General features: G+C 38.7%; 1 protein-coding gene across 4 annotated transcripts in view; it reads left to right on the forward strand.

Annotated features, from left to right (window-relative positions):
- Nucleotides 1-23,014, forward strand: part of LOC114774224 (collagen alpha-1(XIV) chain-like) — a 49,175-nt gene that overhangs the window by 20,442 nt on the left and 5,719 nt on the right. For all 4 annotated transcript variants that reach the window (XM_028966137.1, XM_028966139.1, XM_028966141.1 and 1 more), the window contains 24 exons: nt 877-999; nt 1,124-1,273; nt 2,842-2,958; nt 6,151-6,297; nt 7,135-7,209; nt 8,456-8,595; nt 8,733-8,856; nt 9,783-9,926; nt 10,017-10,181; nt 10,274-10,312; nt 10,989-11,127; nt 11,596-11,738; nt 11,958-12,067; nt 13,476-13,634; nt 15,038-15,115; nt 15,224-15,310; nt 15,467-15,520; nt 16,132-16,227; nt 17,769-17,822; nt 20,689-20,742; nt 20,841-20,894; nt 20,973-21,044; nt 22,603-22,638; nt 22,927-22,993. In XM_028966137.1, coding sequence (XP_028821970.1) covers nt 877-999; nt 1,124-1,273; nt 2,842-2,958; nt 6,151-6,297; nt 7,135-7,209; nt 8,456-8,595; nt 8,733-8,856; nt 9,783-9,926; nt 10,017-10,181; nt 10,274-10,312; nt 10,989-11,127; nt 11,596-11,738; nt 11,958-12,067; nt 13,476-13,634; nt 15,038-15,115; nt 15,224-15,310; nt 15,467-15,520; nt 16,132-16,227; nt 17,769-17,822; nt 20,689-20,742; nt 20,841-20,894; nt 20,973-21,044; nt 22,603-22,638; nt 22,927-22,993 — 2,427 coding nt within the window. The remainder of the gene's footprint in view (nt 1-876; nt 1,000-1,123; nt 1,274-2,841; nt 2,959-6,150; nt 6,298-7,134; nt 7,210-8,455; nt 8,596-8,732; nt 8,857-9,782; nt 9,927-10,016; nt 10,182-10,273; nt 10,313-10,988; nt 11,128-11,595; nt 11,739-11,957; nt 12,068-13,475; nt 13,635-15,037; nt 15,116-15,223; nt 15,311-15,466; nt 15,521-16,131; nt 16,228-17,768; nt 17,823-20,688; nt 20,743-20,840; nt 20,895-20,972; nt 21,045-22,602; nt 22,639-22,926; nt 22,994-23,014) is intronic.

The raw sequence follows: 23,014 nt of genomic DNA on the forward strand, positions 1-23,014 counted from the left end.
TTTTAGGACCATGACAGGGTTCAGAGTGTTGACTTACAGATGATCTGTTATTGATGTTGAGATGGTGTGTCACCCTAGTGGGTAACACACTCGCCTATGAACCACTCACAGGTTCAAACCCAACCTACAACCATTGTGTCTCTGAGCAAAAGGCTTAATTCTGAGTTGCTAATGTAATTAATGATTGCATTGATGATTGCAAGTTTTTCGTCACTATGACAGATTCCTGTCAACCCTGTATTGTAGTTTTGTATTTTTGACCATATTTTGATAGGTAGAGCAGAAATAGCATTTGATACCTATAGACCTACATTACAGTTTTTAACTGAACTTATAAATATATAATATATGCATTATGCGGTGGGATTGTGAGGGTGGTGCACAGTAATGTGTTAACAGTTACATTAACCAACTGTAATTGTTGTTGTGTCAGATGCTACAGGACCCCTTCACACAGTTTTAACTATTGGTGTTAATGTTGTGGCTGATGAGTGTCTTGAAGTTTTGAGTTAACTTTTTGTTGCTTCGTATGATTTCATCTCTCTTAAATGTCAGATTGGTGTCCTGACATTAAAATCCGAATTAATCGATACCTCATGGATGAAAGTGAGGCAGTAGCTCAATAGAAATGCCACAGTAAATAAATGTTAAATTGGAAAGAAAGGTTCCACTATCTAAATCAATAAATACTACTACATTTTCAAAAAGAAAATCTTGCATGCATAAAAAGTAAATAACATTCATTCTAAATATGGTCTCTGTTTATTACAGAAATATATTTCATATTTAGTAAATATCTGTTTTTTTATTTGCCGAATTAAAATGAAGACTTTAAAGTCTCTCTTTCCCTTTCTCTATACAATTTTCTTTTTTAAGTGCCACTGTCTGCTCCTAAGAACCTCAGAGTGTCTGAAGAATGGTACAACCGCTTCCGCATCACCTGGGACACACCTCCTTCCCCAACAATGGGCTACAGGATTGTTTACCAGCCAATATCATGTAATTTGATGTTGATAATGCTACAATTCTGTGGCAGCTTTTTAATCCTGTCACCCTCTTTGATTGGAACGTCGTCCAATCAAAGAGTTTTCTGTGCTTATCATGAGAGTGTTTTCACTTGCAGCTCCTGGGCGTGCTCTGGAAACATTTGTTGGTGAGGATGTAAACACCATGCTGATCCTCAATCTGCTCTCAGGAACAGAGTACAGTGTAAAAGTCATTGCGTCCTACACCACTGGATCCAGTGAGGCCCTTGCTGGGAAGGCCAAGACATGTAAGCACTACAATACTGTGTAGTATTTTAAAGATGAAAGGAAAAGAAAAAACAAGTGATGTTTACAACCCTGGGGGTGTATCACTGACAGCTCTCACACACAAACTCTGCTTCCTCATTCTGGACTCTTTGTTGATCTGTCAGCACAAGGTCGCACAAGGTCCCGTCCCCTCCCTTCCTCCTCATTTCCCCTGGTTTTCATAGCTCGTAATAGCCCTTATTCACTAGACCATCTGGGGACATCATAAATGTGATCTCCGTGTTACAAGCATGTTGGGTCCACAGCTTTTAAAAAACTAGTCATTATCACATTTGTATAAACTGCCTACAGTTTATATCTTGAACATCTTAAACTATGTGTTTTATACATAGTAGCTTTAAAATGTATGGTCTTTGTACAAGTCAGCTCTCAGACAAACCTCTCAGCTCACTTGGTATTTGAGCTTTGCTAGCTATAATCCTGTTTGAGAGCAGGCTCTGGTATTTGTTGGATGCAATTTATTCAAGAACTGAGGAGCACATATTTGCTCAGTGTCTAGACTAGGTGGGATATTCTCCGAGCCTGTCAGTATCATGCAGCATCTGGAGTGTGCTTCCAGAAGTAGCTTCAAAGATTTGGCTTAATCATTGAACAACAGCGCAGGTCACCTCAGGGTCAGTCCATACTCTCTAGTATATTACACGGTCTTGTAGCATCGTGTCACAACAGACGGCAGCCGGCACAATATTATGAGTTGGTCAGGCAAGTGTGCATAATCTAACTTATCTGCCTCGGTCTAAAAGAGATCCTTGTCGTATTAGCTCTGGCAGCTCCTCTCAGATATTCAGGCTGTCTGCGTAATAGTGTTCATTGCCCTGTATGTGAATGCAATATCAACCGACCCGAACTTGGAATAACATCACCCTGAGGTTATTTAGTATGCAGATTTCCCAACAACTTATCGGTCTCATGTCTACATGCCTTCTTATTCTTATCGAAATGAAATATTGCTTAAGCTGTGCAATCATAGAAGAAACGTACAATCTACACATGCCCTTGGAAATATAAAATCCCATTTTCTCACTTTAAGGTCCAGTCATTATATGCTTCGCATTTGAGTTAAATGCTCCGTGTGTTTGGATCAAAGTGACTACACTTGAAAATCTGTTTTGTTTGTTTAACAATGGCTTTTAAAATACTGCACAAAATGTAGTGTGTGCTATGCAGATGACATTTTGATTAATACTATTGTTATTGCCAGCTTATTTATACTGATGTTATGTATTATACATATTGTTGCATGTTCTTAGGTGTTGGTCGAGATACTGAAATGGGGAATCCTAATAGCCCTCAGAATTTTTTAGAATAATTTGTTAAATCACATTTTCTGATTCAGGCAACCTTGCTATGTTGAGTTTTTCATAATATGTGCCCTTTTTGGGTGGATGAACAATTAATTTTATGACAGCCATGTATTCAAGACTGGATAAATAGTGACGTGAAGATCTAAAATAACAGGTCTTTATGAACCAGATGGATGGTAAATGTAGACTGTATTTTTGAATAAACATGTCTTTATCCTCAACAGTGTACCTGGGAGTGAGCAACCTGAACACATACCAGGTGCGCACCACCAGCATGTGTTCCCAGTGGCAACCGCATCGGCATGCCAAACTCTACCGTGTCGAGATTGAGTCACTGCTCAGTAAGTACCAGTCATTTACTTTTATATGCAAACACGAACACACATACCAACAGCTACAGGAAAGATTTTTTGTGGTGTAGTGTCACTGTCCGCAGACAGTTTTTTAGAACAGTGGCCATTCACTTTTTGAGCAGGATATGAGCTTTTAAACAAGTATATTAAATTAACTTTACTAAGTTTACAATAACAGCTTGATGTGATCAAATTCATTTCTAATCGGGATATAAAACTATCAACAGCATTTATGTATACATGCAGATCAGCCACGACATAATGCACCCAAATAGTTCTTTTTGTGTTTTGTGTTTACTAACGCAAGTCTTCTGAATGTGTTAATGGTTCTTGGAATTGGTGCTGCTAATGTAATAAGCAGTGTTGTAGGTTTGTGTATATGGTTTTTAAAGGGCCAGTACAGTGCTGTTAATATTATTTTGCTGAAAGTTTAGACAGAATAGTGATTTTGAACACTTTCTTGACTTTGAACAACTTTCTGTGTTTGTACTGGTTTCCTCTGGGTTCTCAGTTTTCCTCCCGCTGTCCGAAGACATTTACATTAGGTGAAATGGCAGCTGTAAGTGTGCGTGGATGGTGTGTGTGCCCTTCCCTTAATGTCTAGGATGTGCTCTGGCAGCCATGACCCTCATGAGAGATTGCCATATAGCGAGTGAGATTCATGTACAGGTCACACATATAGCTAGGGCTGATAGATTTATCGAATATTAAGCGAAATCGTTATTTGAATAAACGTGATTCGAAAAGCGCAACGACTGTGATTATTTTTGCAACCCCAGACTCTGCTTCATCGGTTAATGTCAGGGTTGCTTTGGGAAGACGCATGTGCAAACATGCTGGCTTGGCTGGAGATAGTGAGTGAGAGACGTTGGTGACTTCCTGGGGTGTTGGGGATGCAGGCAGAAGAGAGGCAGCTGCAGCGACGGTGAGGTGGGGAGAACGGGACCATGGTGGCGATAGAGCTAGACGGTGTGGGCGTGCAGCCAAATGAGCGGAGCGTGGGCAGACTCCACTCCAATGTACGTGGAGAGTGTGAGTTCTGAAAGCGTTTGTATCGTGAATCAGTCCATCCGAGCGGGTGGGGAGGGGGTTCGACAGGTTCCATCACAGGTAATCACCTTGTGTTAATGTCCCTGTGTGATAGACATGATTGTCTATGATCACCAATCAGATGTGTCCCAAGTTAAAGCCACGCCCACTTAAATGACAATGAACTCATGGCATTCCACTCATAGCACAGTTCATATTTCAATGTACAGATATGATACAGTTTTAATACACAAAGTATAGTGAATGCTGACTTTGCAAAAGAACGCAAAATATCTGTCAATTAAATCATCAATAGATATATATTTTTAAATCTTTCAGCCCTACATATAGCCATTAAGACAACACCAGAGCTATGACATACTGTACATCGTTTGTCAGATCATGAGTTGTACTACTGCACCATTAAATATATGGTTGTTCGAAAGACCTGAATATACGGCTCCACGGGACTGAAAAAACATGGCTTACCTCCGGGATTGATGACCTGGCAAGAAGAAATCTCATCAGCGAGGCTAACAAGAGACAAATGCAGGCAAAGTGCAGGAATTTATGGCTTTACAATTACTGACTTCTGCCTATCATATATTGTTGTGAGCTGTGGGTCGAGAAACAAGATGAATGTGAACATTCGAGCAGAAGGCTAATGTTTAACATTCTAATATGAAAAGCATAGATTTTCCTCATTTTCACCTCACAACTGGCCAATTAGCAGATTTATTTTTAGGATAATTCATATTGGGTCCGCATAGAGGATTTTTCACCCCTGAAATTGAGGAACTTTGTCTTGACTTCACAGATGCCTATTCAAGAGTTTTTATTTTAACAGAAGAAATAAATTATATATGTGTGCTTATGTGTTTGATTGAAAATCTATTTCAGGACTAGCTCATCTTCTGAGTAAAAGTACAGATGTTCAATAGAAAGGACCATTTAATGAAGATGAATGAGTCCATCAGCCTGAGGGGCATAGCACTGCTCTGCCCTTTTGAGAGATTTAAGAGATCAGACGTACTGGTTTGTACTTTTTTTGGCAGCTGTAAATCGCAATTTGAATAAACTCACCTTATAAACTTATTGAACTTTTTGGTTTGTCAAATTTAAATCTTTAAATATCCTCCTGCGTTATTACTAGAGGTGGAAATTCTGTGATGTGATAAAATAGTGATGATAACGTCAATACTGTTGATTCTATGATACTTGAAACAATGTGGGACAGTTCTCTATGATAAAATAACGATGTGTGTAAAATTAAAGAAGTAAAATGGAAAAAAATTGTAAAAACAGAAATGTGTCACAAAAAAAAAAAAGTAAAAGTTGAATTCAACTGTGACAGCAAATCTATTTTGCCAGTAAAGCTTTTAAATGCAATGTACAAATGAATAGAAAACCAGTGATAAAATCACAGTAATTCAATGCGTGATTGGTTTTGGTGTTAGCATTTCCACATCTGTTTCAATTAGCCTTACTTCATATTTTTGTGTTGCATCCACTTCAAGCATCAATTTCCCTTAATGAAAGAGACATTTATAATTGTGAATATTGATTTTAGCGAGTCTTACCTTTGAAATGCTAATGTAAGTATTGTCCCAGTGAACCTGAGAGTTTTTACAATCATCTTTGAGACTGCTGGGAACTCTCATATATTAAATTCATCATCTTAAATTACACATAAACCAGCATTTGTGGGTGGCCATATGGCATATGTCTAATTACCAGACAGAGAAGCATTGGAAGAGAAGAAAACATTGGAAGAGAAGTATAGTGAGGAGTTTTGAATCATAATGGAAAAATGATCTGATTAGAGTCTTCTCACGTTGGGTTGGCTTTACAGATATTTAATTAACTCTTTTAACTTTCATTAAGCTTGTGGTTTGAATGCTGGGCTTCTCTGGATTATGGTGCATATGTAGTTTTGCTGAAAGTTAAACAAAGTATTAGCCCCTAAATCTCCTAATCTGATATGGTTTTAGAAATTAGGTAGAATTTATGCCAGTTATTAACAACTCTGGTTGTAACTATCTATCTATCACGGTGTGTGTGTGTGTGTGTGTGTGTGTGTGTGTGTGTGTGTGTGTGTGTGTGTGTGTGTATATATAAATTATTATTAAATTTTTTTTTTTATTATTGCAGATGGCCAGAAACAGGATGTGAAACTTGGAGGTGGAGCATCCAGACACTGTTTCACTGACCTCACCCCAAACACTCGGTACAAGATCAGCGTCTACGCCCAACTGCAGGATTTAGAAGGCCCAGCGGTTACTGCTTTTGAAAATACAAGTATGCCCAAAGTGGACCATCCAGCTTTGTCTTAACTGCTTAAATTCAGACGACAAAACATAAAATGATTACAATTGCAGGCATCTTTGATATATAAGTAGTTTTACCTTGTTTAAACAAACTAACAACAAAATTACATTGTGAAAGACATAGTCTAACATACCAAGGATGTACAAACGTCACCAGCATTAACAAATGACTTGTTTCCAATCTACTTTGTGTGAATAATGTTCGTGTCAACATCAGTGCAGCTCTCTGAGGAGATGTCCCTCCAGTCTCTCACACTGGTTCTCAGCTTTAATCACGAGCTGAGAGGCAGTCATTATTGTGCTCATGGTATTTGTTTGCACTGAGCCACTGAATGCTAGCACGTAGATATAAATTTATTGCTTTGTTTTGACACAAATAAAAACTAAAGCCTCTTTAAATTGCCATGCATTCCCCTGGGCAAGCTGCCATCAAACGTAATTCAAAGTTTCAGGTACCTGATTTACTACAGCCGTGCAATCACCGAGTTTTTTATATTCTAAAAGGGAGGGGAGAAAGCCCAATTCATTTTACCTGCCACTGCTGCAGTAATCAAACCAGCAAATTATATGGGTAACATAATCACATATTTGGCACAGAATTAAAAGCTGCTGTTTCAAATCTGCCTGCAGGATTCTCTTTTCATCTGCCTGTAATGTTGCATTCTGTAAAATTTTTTGGTTTGAGGTTTTGCCCTAAAAATACATAAACTGTAAATTAAAGCCTTGGCAAACTATTTCATTTCATTTAGAGGGGTCAGCTATAATTCAGCACCTTGATCTCTTCACTTTGTTTTCAATCTGTTTGCAGTCCCACTACCTACAGCAGCACCAACAAAGCCACCTACAACGACTGCTCTTCCAACTGTCCCTGCAGCCAAAGAAGGTATAAAAGCTTGTACAGATAAAAAAAACAAAAACATTCTTAGCTTACCTAGACATGTACAGTGGATATAAAAGGTGTACATACCCCTGTTACAATTGTGTTATTAAACCTTTGTGATACAGACAGAAGGAAAAGAATGCACAATAAGCTGGTTGCATAAATTTGCACACCCCTAAACTAATACTTTGTTGAAGCACCTTTTCATTTAATTACAGCTTTCAGTCTTTTGGGGCACACACCTGCCATCAATTAATGAGACTCTGATTAACCCTAAATAAAGTTCAGCTATCCTAGTAGGAATTTCTTGACATTTACTCAGTTGTCTGCTGCAGCAAACGGCATGGTTCATGGAGAGCTTACAAAGCACGAGAGGGACCTCATTGTTGAAAGATATCAGGTGAACAAAAGATGTCCATGGCATTAACTCTACCATGGAACAGAGAAGAGATCATCAGTGGAGAAAATATGGGACATCGATAATGTTCAAATTAACAAAAGCGATTCAAAATGTAAGTCTTGAAATGACCCAGGCCATTGTGGGGTTACCTCACAAGAGATGCCCTTGCAGTGGGCAAATATTGGCAAGTCAAGATGTGCCATGAAGACCAAATGCTGTAATTAACACAGAAGGAGCTTCAAATGTTGGTCAAATGAAAGATGTGAAATGTTTTGAAAGGACTTATCATTTATTAATTTTTGTAGTTTTTAATCACATCACAAAAACAGGGATATGTTTTTTTTTTATTTGGACTGTCTGCTACAACTGTAAACTCTACAACTCTTATCATTTCACATTTACTGATAACATGGTTGAAATTTTGTCAGTCTTAAAAATTACTTTATGGCCTACAGAATGTAAGCCTGTATATATGCAGAAGCCTGTTCACCAAAGTTTACAGCACAGAGCCTCATAAAAGCTAACTGATAAGTCTTTCATGCACATTTCAAGCCACGTAAAAAAACAATTTTCCCCTCTGTAATTTTCAGTCTTTGGATTGTTTACTCTGGAGTGATATTTTAACAGGAGTCTGATTACAGTCTCAACCACAACAACCAGCAGGAAATACTCCTCTGGTCACTCACTGTGTGTCTTTTGATGTGAGATGGGGAAGCAACTGAGATAATTGACAATCATCCCAAACCCATCCCTGTGGGCTGAGGTGAAATCTGAAGCTCAGTGTGCTTCCATTTCAACCCCTTCATTTTCACGCTTTTCTTCTTTTCTTTATTTATCTATTTCTCTCAGTTTGTAAAGCGGCAAAAGCTGACCTGGTCTTTTTAGTGGATGGATCCTGGAGCATTGGAGACGACAATTTCCATAAGATCATCCGCTTCCTGCACAGTACCGCTGGTGCACTTGACAGGATTGGCACAGATGGCACCCAAGTAAGGGCAGAAAACAAAATAAATCTCGTCCATTAAGGTCTTTTAAAAGCTGAACTTTTTCTCACTATCCTAATCACACGATCAGCTCTCAGTAGCTTATTAGCATGCACTGACTCTGTTTCTCTCCAATAAAACAGGTGGCAATTGCACAGTTCAGCGATGATGCCAGGACAGAGTTCAAACTCAATTCCTACAACAACAAAGAGAATCTGCTGGAAGCCATACAACGCATCAGCTACAAAGGGGGAAACACCAAAACAGGCACGCATGTGGGCGCTGGCACAGCTCACGCCTCTCCAGACTAGATGGCCAGGCTAAATGCCGAGCTGAAATGATCCACACAATTTTGTGCTATCTCAATCATACATACATACGCTGCATCTGTTTTTACTGGGGTTTGTGACTCTGGTCATTTAAAACATGGCAAAATGAGTGCAATACAGGCTGTACTTGTCTTTTCTTTGTTAGAGTGACTTTCATTGTGCTGTGGCATAGAGTGGGGACACCTTCTGTGTTCTGCCGCACCTGCAGTGAAACGTCTTTTGCTTGATCTAGCAATGCCCTTGTCTCTCCCATGTGTGCGACTGCATATTTTATTCAGGGCATTTGAAGGGGATGATGTATTAATTACTCCTTTAACAAGGGAAAGCCAATATAATTCCAAAAAAGGGCAGAGAAAATGAGAATGCGGAAATCTGAGGATTACTCACATATTATTTGACTTGCTCCACCTCGCTCACAAAAAACTAGTACTTCTAAATATAGATTTGTCCCAGTGGACTTGAGGTAATGAAAGCATTTGCTGATCATGGTATCAGCAATTTTCTGCAATTAATGTTTTTTCCCATATGAAATGTTTTTTTCTTGTTAATATTTTATTATAGAATAATTCTGTGAAATTTTAATAAATGTAATCTGACATGTAATCATGCAGATGTTTGGAGCCACTGAAACATTATGATTAATGAAGCATTTAGAATGTTTCTAGTCTGGGCCTCACTTGGGGGAGTTAATAATAATGAATCTTCATTTTTGTATTTCATATTTCAGTCATGGCTCAGAAACATTTAAATCCCCCAAAGAGTCTTTGAAATTATTACAATAATGAATGTATTTTCCTGTTAATTAGTTTTTATATTCTGCAGCCCCACTTTTAGACAAATGATTGTAACATTCTCTTCATAAAGGGAAAGCCATACAACATGTGAAGGATGCCATCTTCACAAAGGAGGGTGGCGTCAGAAAGGGTGTCCCCAAAGTGCTGGTGGTCCTAACAGATGGTCGTTCCCAGGATGATGTCAACAAGGTCGCCAAGGAAATGCAAGTGGAAGGTTGGGGAATGCAGCATTGTTGTTTTCCAACCTTTTTACAACCATTGATTCTTCTCTCATTTTTATGGCTTCCCATGCCCTTTTTCACAGGTTACATTATTTTTGCCATTGGGTTTGCGGACGCGGACTACGGGGAGCTTGTGAGCATGGCCAGCAAGCCCAGTGACAGACACGTATTCTTTGTGGATGATTTGGATGCTTTCAAGAAGATTGAGGAAAAACTGGTGACATTTGTTTGTGAAGCGGCTTCTGCTAGTGAGTCATAAAATGCATGACTACAGAGAAAAGACTTTATTTATCTTTTTGTGGAAGAAATGAGTCATAACTGAATATTTTGTCTTTTTAAGCTTGTCCATCAGTTCCAATGAGTGGCAGCACACTGCCAGGTACAGTCATTATAATTTTGGATTTTGATCTTAAGCAAGCTGGAAGGTGTTTATGGAGTAAAATCATAAAATGCTTATTTGATTGTACCTTTGATTGTACCTTTAAAGGTCCCCTGACATATTTTTTTTGCTTTTACATAGGTCTTAGTGGTCAACTTTTAGAAAAGTTTCATTCAAAAATTCTTGGTGTAGAATTACAGCCACATTTAACCAGTCTCACACAATGAGATTTCCCCAGGACGTGCCATTTCAGTGTGTGTAGATTTAAATGCTAAGGAAGAGGAGAGAGTGAAAGTGAATTGTAAAACACAGCACAGCATGAAATGTGTCCACTGCATTTAACCATCACCCTTGGTGAGCAGTGGGCAGCCATGACAGGCGCCCAGGGAGCAGTGTGTGGGGACGGTGCTTTGCTCCGTGGCACCTCAGTGCCACCTTGGTGGTTTGAAGCGGCATTAAATAATATCACCGGAATAAACAGTCTCACATAGTGAAATTTTCATGATGGGGACCTTTAAAATATATATATTTATCCTTTGGAAGTAAAGTTGCAGAGCATTGTTTCATATTTCTCAAGTTCACAGTTGCACTATGAACATCTTAAAACAACTAAATTCAAACAGATTAATCAGTTGTATGAACAAATTGGCCAAAGTGTTCCTTTTATCCACATCAGGATTCAGGATGATGGAGATGTTTGGGCTGGTGGAGAGTCAGTACAGTCAGCTGAAGGGAGTGTCCATGGAGCCCGGTATTTTTAATAGCTTTCCCTGCTACAGGCTGCAACGTGATGCTCTTCTCACCCAGCCTACCAGGTACAAGCACATCACAGACAACAGAATTGTGTTTAGACCTTCTTTCTGGCAATGTTTACAATAATGGCATTTATTCTGCAGTTATCACAGATAATCTGATAAATATTTTCAATAGTAAACTGAGAAACTGATCTTTCATGATAATCTGCTGTTTACCCTAAAAAAGATTAGACATATACCTAGCCAAACATAATGTATAATTGTGCAAACTGTGGTCAAAAGCATATTTTTTTAAAAGTGCATACTTGAGCGGCTTTGTAATATATAACTGGGCATAATAGAAGACAACCCCTTTTTGTCAAGACTTATTAAAACACTCATTACCAAATAGCTATTGTATTACATTATATTCTGGCCAATACAGTCATGTCATTGATATTGGTGGTGGAGTGATTTATATGGGGAAAAAGTGTGACCGTGTACAGACACCAGGATCTTTCTTTTTTTTCATTGCCCCTCTCTCTTTAGATACCTCCATCCTGAGGGCTTGCCCTCTGATTACACCATCTCCATTCTTTTCCGCCTGTTTCCTGAAACACCACAGGAGCCCTTTGCCTTGTGGGAAATCCTGAACAAGGACTATGAGCCCCTTGTGGGTGTAATCCTGGACAGTGAGTACTACCATGTATTTTTACCATGGATAATAAATCTATGTTTTCAAAATAACTGTGTGCAAACGTGCTTCTGTTGTGTTTAAATATATGTCACCATTGCTCAAAAGGATGTAATTAAGACATTAGTTAAAATATTTTACAGTGATCTTTAGTATAAACACCAATAAATGTATAAAAATAAACACAAACAGTGATTCTGGTTGTTTCTGTTATCAGATGGTGGGAAGACTCTCACGTTCTTTAACAATGACTATAAGGGTGATTTTCAGACTGTGACCTTTGAAGGACCAGAGATCAAAAAGCTCTTTTACAACAATTTTCACAAGGTAAGAGTTCCAGATACATATTGTCGGTTTGTTTTTGTCTTCTTATAAGACATATGTTGTGTTTCCTTCATTTTCATTTTATTCTATTTAAGTGATTCATTAGATGTTTGATTCTCATTAGGTTATGTTAAGTCATAATCATAAATGACAAAATTATGACTAAATTAGTAAATGGTCTTAATCATAAATTACTTTTTTGATTAATGTAAGATATAACAAATAAAATGCTTTGAGTGTTTTCTCAAAATAAATGTGTCACGATAATGGGACATAATAAGAACTACTCATTGTTCAATTTTGATCAGTAGTTAGTACTTAAACATAATAATTTTTTTGTTTATTTTATTTAATGTATTATAATATTTGGTTCAGAGCTAAAATCAAAACAGATTGTTTTTTGAAAATAGGTCCTGAGGCAATCTGACCTTTCCCATAACTTTCTCTTTTAGTCATCTATGTAATTTGTAGTAATTACTGTAATTGGGGTGGTCATTTGTGCATTTACAGCCCTGAGCAATCCTCACATTTATGGTGGACATGCACACCTTAACACTAATTGAGACTGAATGAATGAGCTCAGACACGTCCAAAAATACCTGGTTACTTGGTTTGGGTGGTCGTTCCAAACCTGCTACCTGAGAAGCAACAGGTTGAATCCCTTCAGGAGTACTTAACCTCTCCCCGATGCAAAATATGTTAATTCTGTGCACATTGTGAGTAATTTGTTAGCTCAGTAATAATTCAGTGGCATCAAAATGTGCACATACTTCAGTTAGAGAAAGAACAGAAAAAACAACAACATTTAATTCTAAGTTGCTGAAAGGTGTTTATTATTCATCTAAATTCTACCCAAAAGGTAACGCTTGAGCACATATTATCTGTCGAGAGATTGGCCCCCACAGCTTTGTTGACCCTGAATGATTGCGTTAACCCTAGATTTACAGTGTAAAGTGTTCTAGCTGGAGGGAAGCTACACTTTGCCAACTCTTTGGCTGAAATTCAGCTGCTGTTATTGTCTGAACCTGACTCCTGCTGAAGACATTATTGCAGCATTGCCTTTAAGTAGACTAGAGGGCGGGTAATTAATTTTATACTTTGCCATTGATTGTGTGTCTTTTATTGGGCTTGTGATGATTCTAGCTCATATGGATCGGTTATAATAATAAGTAATGTGCTTCATGTCATAGTCAGTCATGCATTAGCTGTTAGAAATCCTCATGAATCACCCACCCCAGCAAAAGTGAATGCACATTTTGGGGGGATTCTTGTAAAACCCTCATGTGACATAATGCTAGTGTCATTTAATAGCGGATTAAAGGATGCAGGATTAAAGAATTTGTGAGGATTCTGAAACCCCTTTTTTCTATCTTTGCCATGCTTTAATCACATCTTATTCTTTCTCTTCCAGCTTCACGTGGCTATCAGTAAGACTGTTGCCAAAGTTATGATTGACTGCAAGCTGGTTGGGGAGAAACCCATCAATGCAGCTGGAAACATAACCACAGATGGAGTGGAGGTCCTGGGTAGGATGATGCGGTCCAGAAACCAGAGGGACAGCTCTGCTCCGGTAAGCATGCGTGTTTTGCAGTGTTGCCTTTGAGAAGACAAACATTGGAAAGGTGAGTTTACAAATAGGGGAAAAGGTTAAAAATAAAAGCTGTATGTGCAAAAGAAAAATTATCGTTATGTTTATGCTTCAATATGTCTAGATCCATAGAGTTAATTCTTTATAGTATGCCACCCAGCTGTATAATGGTGTAATTCAACACTATTGTGTGTGTTATTCAGCATGCGTCACTGCGTAATTATTTTCATTCACTTGTGCATTTAACAGAATATGTGACAAATTCCTTAGTTTTTTCCCTCTGGTGTGATTCTGCTGATGCTAATTAGATATGAATTTCTACCATTGTGCATCTGGTATCCGTTAAAACACCATTGCTGCCTTTGAGGTTCCTCCTTTTTTAGTAGAAAGGTCATTTCTTTTCACTCATGACTAGTTTGTCAATGAGACAGTTATGGGAAGTTGTCAGCATTGGCCAACTCTGCAAGTTTAACTAGTGCATCATGTTGATTCTTTTTAAATGTGGAATGACTGAGCAATATGCAACAGTTTATCTTTCTGAAACAAAGGTCTCATGGATGATGCTTGCTCATTGAAAGGTGTTAGGTAATATGCTTATGATTGAAATAATTAAACTTTAATTATTATAATTTAAATTTGTAGGAACTTGTTTTGTGCTCACAAACAAATAACAGGGTGACTTTCACAGATGATCAGCGTAAGTGGCCTGGAACACTTGCCACGGCCAGATGCGATGGGGCGTGACAGAAATAATAATAAACTAATTGAAAGAAAACATCGACAGACTAGCCAACTACGACAAAAATATATTAGTGGCAGACCGAGTGAATTACTGTTGCAGTAAGTCTACAGTCAGCCCACCTCAATGGACTAAGCAATGCTGGGGGTGGGTGGCATAGAATATTAATGAGACCCAAAATATTAGCATTTATCATTTCAGCCATTCTTTTTTTTTCTCCTCATCTTCTTTGAGTTCTAGCTTACATCTGAGGTGGTTTTGTTTGTCACCATCTTTGTCAGGTTAATAAATCACACTGGACTATATAATTAGCCCTGGTACAAATTCACTCAGCCTCAACGTGGAAGACTGCATCATACTGTGTGTTGCCCTGGGCTTTCTTCTTAAAAGTTTTTTTGGAACCTGTTTTTGTACTATATTCTCTCCATTATGATGGACCTAAACCTGCTCTAGGATGGTCTGTGTTCCTTCTGGATTGGGTTTGAGGACCATTGTTCCATGGCACACACAATGGCTGTTTTTTATACATTTTCATGATAAAGTGCATTATTTATTTGAACTTCTTAGGTATATGTAATAATATATGTAATGCATTTGTATTACCTTTACATATTGTTCAGAAATAAAATGTGTATTACATCTACAGTTCCAGCTCCAGTCTTTTGACATTGTCTGCAGTACATCCTGGGCCAGCCGTGACAAGTGCTGCGATCTTCCTGGCCTTGTAAGTGTCCATCATGCTTTTTTACTCTTTTACTCTATATATAGCACATATAGAGTCGTTGTTTTTGTGTGAGTTGTGTCACCACATTACTTTGTGTCTCTCACAAAGAGGAAAGAAGAAGATTGTCCAGCTCTGCCCCGAGCCTGCACCTGCACTCAGGACAGCAAAGGGCCTCCCGGACCTCCTGGACCACCAGTAAGATCTCAGATTCTAGATACAACTAAATCAACCAGATCAACTAAATATATTAGAATAGTTTTGGGTAGTTTGCCATTAGCTTTAGTCATATCTGTGTTTTGAATTTCCTTCTCAAGCACTGTCACTATCTCTGACTTTGTGTTCTATTATCAGGGTGGCTCTGGGATCAGGGGGGCGAGAGGAGAACGTGGAGAACCAGGCCTAGTGGTACAGTATTCTTATTTTCAAAATGGCACCATCCCAAAAGGCTATATTAAAATATTTCTTACATGTTGTTCACATAAAACCTGTTTTGTGTAACTATTGAGCACATTTTTCTATGTTTTATGTATTTATTTATTTTGTGCGTACATCAATAATATACTCATACTTTCCCAAATCTCTAAGTGCTATTTTTGCTCATTTGGTTTCATTGTGACCTTAGTCCTGAAAGAGACTAATGCAACTAATTGGAATGGCGCGTTATGCCTGGCAATTGTGCCCTCATGCAGTGCACACACACTTATCCTCTGTTTATCCTTTTCTGAATTTCGTGTTTATCAGAAATGGAAGGCACGTTAAAGTCAGTGCCACTCTTGTGTATTTCTGACAAAGGTTTCACCCATATATCTCCCTAAAAGGATACACAACAAAGACCAACTGTAAATAAAGACTAATTGATGTTTTAGACTGTGAATTGCTGGATCTGAATGTTTTCCTAAGAAATATGTGAGCCATACAATTTCTTTTATTATTTTGTGTAGTCATTGTCATAAACCCAATTTCTAGAGCAATGCATTATGGAAAAAGTTTTCTGCTGGATCTTGTTTTTTCCTCAGGGGCCAATTGGGCCAGTTGGGGATGCTGGTGTTCCAGGACCTCAGGGTCCTCCAGGGCCTCAGGGACCAAGTGGACGAACCATCATAGGGCCACCAGTAAGCTGTGTACTCTGTTTCTCCCTTATTTCTTTTTTTATGTTTGACACAATTAAATGTTACAGATCATCAAACAAATGAAAATATTTGTCATAAAAACAAAAGTAAACACAAAAATTAAGGATTTTCTTATTAGGGGAAAAAAACTAAATGGTCCTGTGTGATTTATAGCCATTATACACAAATGGCAAAAACTCTTAACAGTGGTAAACCTTTCAAGGAAAGTGAAATTTAAGTGATTGTAAAACACTGCAGCACAGCAGGGCAAACAGTGAAACAACAAAATGTGTCCTCTGCTTCTAACCATCACCCTTGGTGAGAAGTGGGCAGTCATGACAGGCGCTCAGGGAGCAGTGTATGGGGACGGTGCTTTGCTCAGTGGCACCTCAGTGGCACTTTAGTGGCACTTTGGCATGTCGGGATTCGATCCGGCCGACCAAAATTACCCCAAGAAAGCAGCAACGACTCAATCAAGAGTCACAAAGACCCCACAACAACATTCTGATGGATTACATCTGCCGTAAAAGTAACATCACATTTCTGAAAAACAACATCATACCAACAGTAAAATATGGTGCTGGTAGTGGGATGGTCTGTGGATGTTTTGCTGCTCCAGGACCTGGAAGACTTGCTGTGATAAATGGAGCCAGGAATTCTGCTGTCTACCAAAAAATCCTGAAGGAGAATGTCCGGCCATCTGTTCATGAACTAAACTGTTCTGCAGCAGGACAATGATCCAAAGACTCATTGCAAACCCTTGATTGCAGTTGTTCCTAATAAGGGTCACCCAACCAGTTATGGGTGTGGGTAGCAATCAGTATGTCACACAGTGTTTGGATTTTCTCCCTTAATTATAAAGATCCTACACTTGAATTTGAAAAAGTACATATTTTGAGTTTACTTGTGTTTAAATTTGTTTGATGATGTGAGTGTTTCATTTGAGAAATGTTTAAATGCATAGTAAAGTATGCGGAAACAACATTTTTTCAATCATTGTTTTGCTCCTGCTGTTTTTTTTTTCAGTAAATCCATTTCCTATTCCTGTGCCTGTTTTGAATTTCAATTAATATGGTAATCTGACATTCATATATTATGTCCATAGGTTAAATAGACATCTGCCCTATTTAAATTAGCAGCTGTTGTTAAAATGTAGGTAGGCCTAGTTGTCTTTTATCAACCAGTCACTGGGTTGAAAGTAGCCTAGTGAGTAACACACTCGCCTATGAACCAGAAGGTTCAAATCCCACTTACTACCATTGTGTCCCTGAGCAAGACACTTAACCCTAAGTTGCTCCAGGGGGACTGTCCCTGTAACTACTGATTGTAAGTCGCTCTGGATAAGGGCGTCTGATAATTGCTGTAAATGTAAAAAGTAGATGTCAATGTCCTTATAAAAGCCAGATAAGCTTGAAAGCTTGAGAGCATTGAGAGCTTTGTTATGTGATGTGAAGTAGAACAACAAATGAGTGTTTGGGTAAAAAAAAAAAACAAGTGGTATTTGGTTTTGGGTGGTTTACTTTTCTGAAATTTCTGTTTATAAGGGTGGACCTGGTGAAAGAGGTCAGAAAGGGGATGCTGGCCCACAAGGACAACAGGTACTTTTAATACATGCCTTATTCATTTTAGCAATTCTAGCCAAATTGTGCTGTGATTATTCATACTTACGAAATTATATATTGTGGAACCTGAACTAATATTGCATGCAGAGAGAAAGTTAACAAATGTGTTTAATATGTTTATTGTGGCGCAAATTTCCGTCTTTTTCCTCCTTTGGTTCTAACTTGATAACCAGTCTGGCTGGGTTTAAATCTTTTGAGACAATGCCACTTATTGTAAAAATATCCATAAGTCTACTCTGCCATGTCCAGACTCCTTATTAACATTCACCTATGGTCAAATAATGACTCATCTCGGTCCCACTGATGTGTGGTTCTATAATTGGTAAGGTACATTTCCCTGTCTGTCTCTCTGAGCATTACAATATGATATGAGAGTGCAGACCTTACCACACCCTGTCCTGACACTGTCACGTCCATGCGGGCATGACGCGGCGGGTGAACGTAGAGGAGGACGAGGAGTGACGAGGAGAAGAGGAATGAAGGACGCTTTCACCTGACATCACGGAACAGGGGTTTAATGGTGAATCACAAGACAGGGGCGACATCCGAGACGAAGACACTGGTGAACACGGAACATAACGTTAAAGACCTGACAGCGGACAGAAACGAACAGGGCAGCTTTATACAATTAACACAGGTGAAAACGATTAGGGAACATTACACAGGACAACAATGAAACTCCGGTCCGGATCCTGATCCTGACCCGGACCGGAGTAACCCCCATTTCGGACCAGATCCTGACAGACACTACTTAGGTACTGTCCAACAATCTGAGTCATTGCTAACACTAGTTATCCATAAATTATGAATGGGATCTGCAAGCACTGTCAGTGTATGTCAGGAGAGAGAGATTTGAATGTTCTAATCTTGAATTTAGTCTCTTGCAACAGCCTTTGGGTGTGAGCTGCTTTTAGAATGGATGATTAGTCATTGATAGCATGTGTGTACTTTTGGAACTCATATTCATTCTTTTCATGAATGCTTGGAGAACATTTTGCTTCCAATCCTTGCTTAATTAGGATTAGAATTAAACAATCTAATGCTGAATGTGGTTAAAAGCACAGATGGACCTGAGTGATAACATTTTCAGGGGTACCTCCAGGAACAGGATTGAGAACCCCTGTTGTACAGCACAAATCGTGTACACATAATGCTGAAAAATCCAGAAAAGCAGGCCTGCTTACAAACAAATTTGAAGCCCTAGGCAATTTTTGAGTGGTTGCAAATACTGGTTTTCACAAAGTTTGCTGCTTTAATTCTTATTATGTCAGTTTGCATATACTTCATAATGTTATGAAGAAATCACCAGATGAATTGCAAAATCCCTCTTTGCCAAGAGCATGAACATAATCCCAAAAAACTGTTTCCACTGCATTTCAGCCCTGGTGAGATCATTTCAGTGATCCTCTCGTTTACACAAGTGAGAGTGTTGAGGACCACAAGGCTGGAGATCATTCGGTCAGCTAGAATAGCAGACTGTACATCATTGGGGCTTTACAGGCAAAAATATTGCTGCTACTAAGATTGCACATAATAAACCATTCATTGGATCATCAAAAATTAAGGAGAGAGGTTCAAGTGTTGTGAAGAAGGCTTCAGGGTGCCCAAGAACATCCAGCAAGTGCCAGGACTTACAGATGATTCAGCTGCGGGATCAGGGTGCCACCAGTGCAGAGCCTGCTCAGGAATGGCAGCAGGCAGGTGTGAGTGCATCTGCACACACAGTGAGGAAAAGACTTATGAATGATGGCCTGGTGTCAAGAAGGGCAGCAAAAAAAAACAAACATCAAAGACAGACTAATATTCTGCAAAAAGTACAGTGATTGGACTGCTGAGGACTGGTGTAAAGTCATTTTCTCTGATGAAGCCAATTTGGGTCATGACAGTAAAGCATCCTGAGACCATTCATGTGTGGGGCTGTTTCTCATCCAAGGGAGTGGGCTCACAAATTGGCCTAAGAACACAGCCATGAACAAAGAATGGTACCAAAACATCCTCCGACAGCACCTTCTCCCAACCATCTAAGAACAGTTTGGTGAAGAACAATGCCTTTTCCAGCATGATGGAGCACTGTGCCATAAGACCAACTGGTTCGGGGAGCAAAACATTTAAATTTTGGGTCCATGGCCAGGAAACTCTTTAATGGAGCTTAATCCAATGGAGAACTTGTGGTCAATCCTCAAGAGACGGTGGACAAACCCAGAAGTTTTGACAAACTCCAAGCACTGATTATGAAGGAATGGGTTGCCATCAGTCAGGATTTGGCCCAGACGTTGATTGACAGCATGCCAGGGCGAATTGCAGAGATCTTGGGAAAAAAATGGCCAACACTGCAAATATTGACTCTTTGCATAAACTTGATGTAATTGTCAATAAAAGCAAATGAAAACACCACAGAAACAACTGAAAAAAAGATCTGAAAATGAGGAATCAGCAAACTATGAAAACCAGTATTTGTGTCATTCTCAAATCTTTTGGCCACGACTGTACTTAATAGGCTTTGCTAAGCAGGTTAATTCATGTGGGCTTGTTCTTTTCAAGACACATTAATACCAACTAGTTTTAAGAGTAGCAGAGTGTTTCGATTTTTTTCTGACTTTGTGGCGCCTCCTGGATGGATGGTGCCTTTAGCATTTGCCTTTTTTGCCTATGCCACAGGCTGTTTTCGTGGATAAATCAAATAAATTAATCAAATGGAAAGTTATTGCACAATTCTAATTCTAAAAAAACAACTTTGCCACAATAACAGATCAGAAACATTTTAAACAATTAAAACTGTTAAACAGCATTTGGCAAAAGCAATAATATTTTTGCACAATACACTGCCCTTTCATTTTGACAGGGTGGCCGTGGATTGCCGGGGGCTCCAGGACGGGAAGGGCCACCAGGAGAAAGGGTAATATTTAAAGGTTTTAAAACAAGCGACTTGATAATGTAGTGGATTTAAACCAACAAAATTACATATTTGGTCCATAACATGGTCTTCTCCTTTAGGGACTACCTGGCAAAGATGGACCTCAAGGACGGCAAGGTCCAACTGGAACGATTGTACGTGTTTGTGTAGATGTCAAAAAAGCAATGAAAAGAGATTTTCCGCAGTTTTACATTTACTGATCTCTCTATCAGGGTGGACCAGGAGCACCTGGGGCTCCTGGGCAGGTTGGGCCACCTGGACCCACTGGAGAGCAAGGACCACCTGTGAGTTTATATTTCAACATATCATTTATGGGAATACATTACATACCAGTATCAAAGAAGATGATAGGATACCTAAAATAAATTAAGTTTTTTCAGAGATTACCTGAACACATTATAGTTAAAAATGAAATGTATGTAACATTGTGTGCATGTTATTTTTTGTATTATAAAGTTTAAATCCCTACAAAAAAAATTGATAAATTAAATAAGATAAGCTAGTTGTATAAGTCTGCACACCCTGATACTTTTTTGCATCACCTTTTGATTTAATTGCAGCCTTAAGCCATCATCAATTAAAGAGTAACTGACTAACTAAAATTGTCCCCAAAAATGGGGAATAAAGGGGAATCAACTCAAAAATACAGTAGAAGGGTACAAAATATTTACAGAGCATTGGATATACCATAGAACACAGTGAAGACATTCATCATTTATCATCAAAAAGTGGAGATGTCCCCCCAAAATGTATTAAAAGATAAGACTAATTCTGGTCAGGGAGGCTGCCTAGAGAGCTACAGCAACACTACAGCTGCAGGAATTTCTGGCAAATACTGGTTGTGTGCTACATGTGACAATAGTCTCCTAAATTCTCCATATATCTGGACTATTGGGTAGGGCTGCAGGACCGAAGCCTAAGATTTACAAAACATGTGGGAAATCTGATTAGACCAAGGTGGTCACAATACCAGTACTTTGGTGACGGTATTGACGGTATTTGAAAGTGAAGTGATTGTCATAGTGCAGCACAGCACACGGTGCACTCAATGAAATGCATCCTCAGCTTTTAACCCATCTGAGCAGTGGGCAGCCATTAAAGGTGCCCAGGGAGCAGTGTGTGGGGACAATAATGAGTCTGCTTCCTTTACCCACTAGGCTACTACTGCGTCATGCTTTGTGGGTAGCTTTTCTTCAAAATAACAAAATAATGGCTTCACTACAAGACCATTTTTTTAATGGACCAGCCAGAGCCCAGACCATTGTAATTGGACAGATTTGAAATGCTTTTGCAAGGAACATTGAGCAAATATTGCCAAGTCCGAATTGTAAAATATAAATTAAAGATTGTAAAAGAGATTTCTTGGAAAGATTTTATTGTTTTCAATTGAAATCTGCAGGTTACATTTAAGGTGGGAAAAGCTTATCAATTATTTATTGTGATGATTATTATTATTATTTGCATTACAAAAACTGTCATTTTTACACAACAATTAATATTTTAAAATGTACAGTGTGTGTATAAACACATTTACAAATGTTTCTTTGATTTATCCCTTTGTTCCAGCAACAAAAAAAATTTAAATTGTAGAAAAGGCTGTACATCTCTGGCCCAGCTGTTCATCTCATGCCAGAGTAAATGTATTCCACCCACCGAGAGTTTGGTATCAACCTGTCACACTAACACCTGAGAGAATAGCCAGCATCTATTTCAGAGAGATGCCTCCTTTGTCGAAAAAACCATCTGTTCCTAAAATCTGTGTGACCAATCAATGGGTCATTGTCACAGACTGTGTAAATCCTTTCAGTGTCCAATTATTTTACTTTCTTACTTTTACTGCAGGGTCCTGCTGGAACAAAAGGAGAAAAGGGTGAACGGGTAAGAGGCAGTGTTTTTCATTACGAAACCTCTCTGTGTTGTCCTCTCATGTACAGTAGGATTCTTATAAACACATAAGTACAAAGTAAAGTACAATTGAATTCTTATCATGCATTTCCTGAAGATGTTTAGTGGTATTAGTACACAGTTTTTCATAAAGGTTCAGAACTTGATCCTAGGTGGCGCTGAAATTACTTTTGCATGATCTGTTTGCCGATAGTTTCATCTGTCTGTGTAAAGTACATTTCAGGATGAAAACAATCTCTATGCTGTTGTTATCTTTTCCAGGGTGACATGCAATCATCATCTTCAGTTCAAGCTATTGCTCGACAAGTCTGTGAACAACTTATACAAAGTATGCATACTTTAGCATCAT

The sequence above is a fragment of the Denticeps clupeoides genome, unplaced genomic scaffold (assembly GCF_900700375.1).
Source record: "Denticeps clupeoides unplaced genomic scaffold, fDenClu1.1, whole genome shotgun sequence".
NCBI lineage: Eukaryota > Metazoa > Chordata > Actinopteri > Clupeiformes > Denticipitidae > Denticeps > Denticeps clupeoides.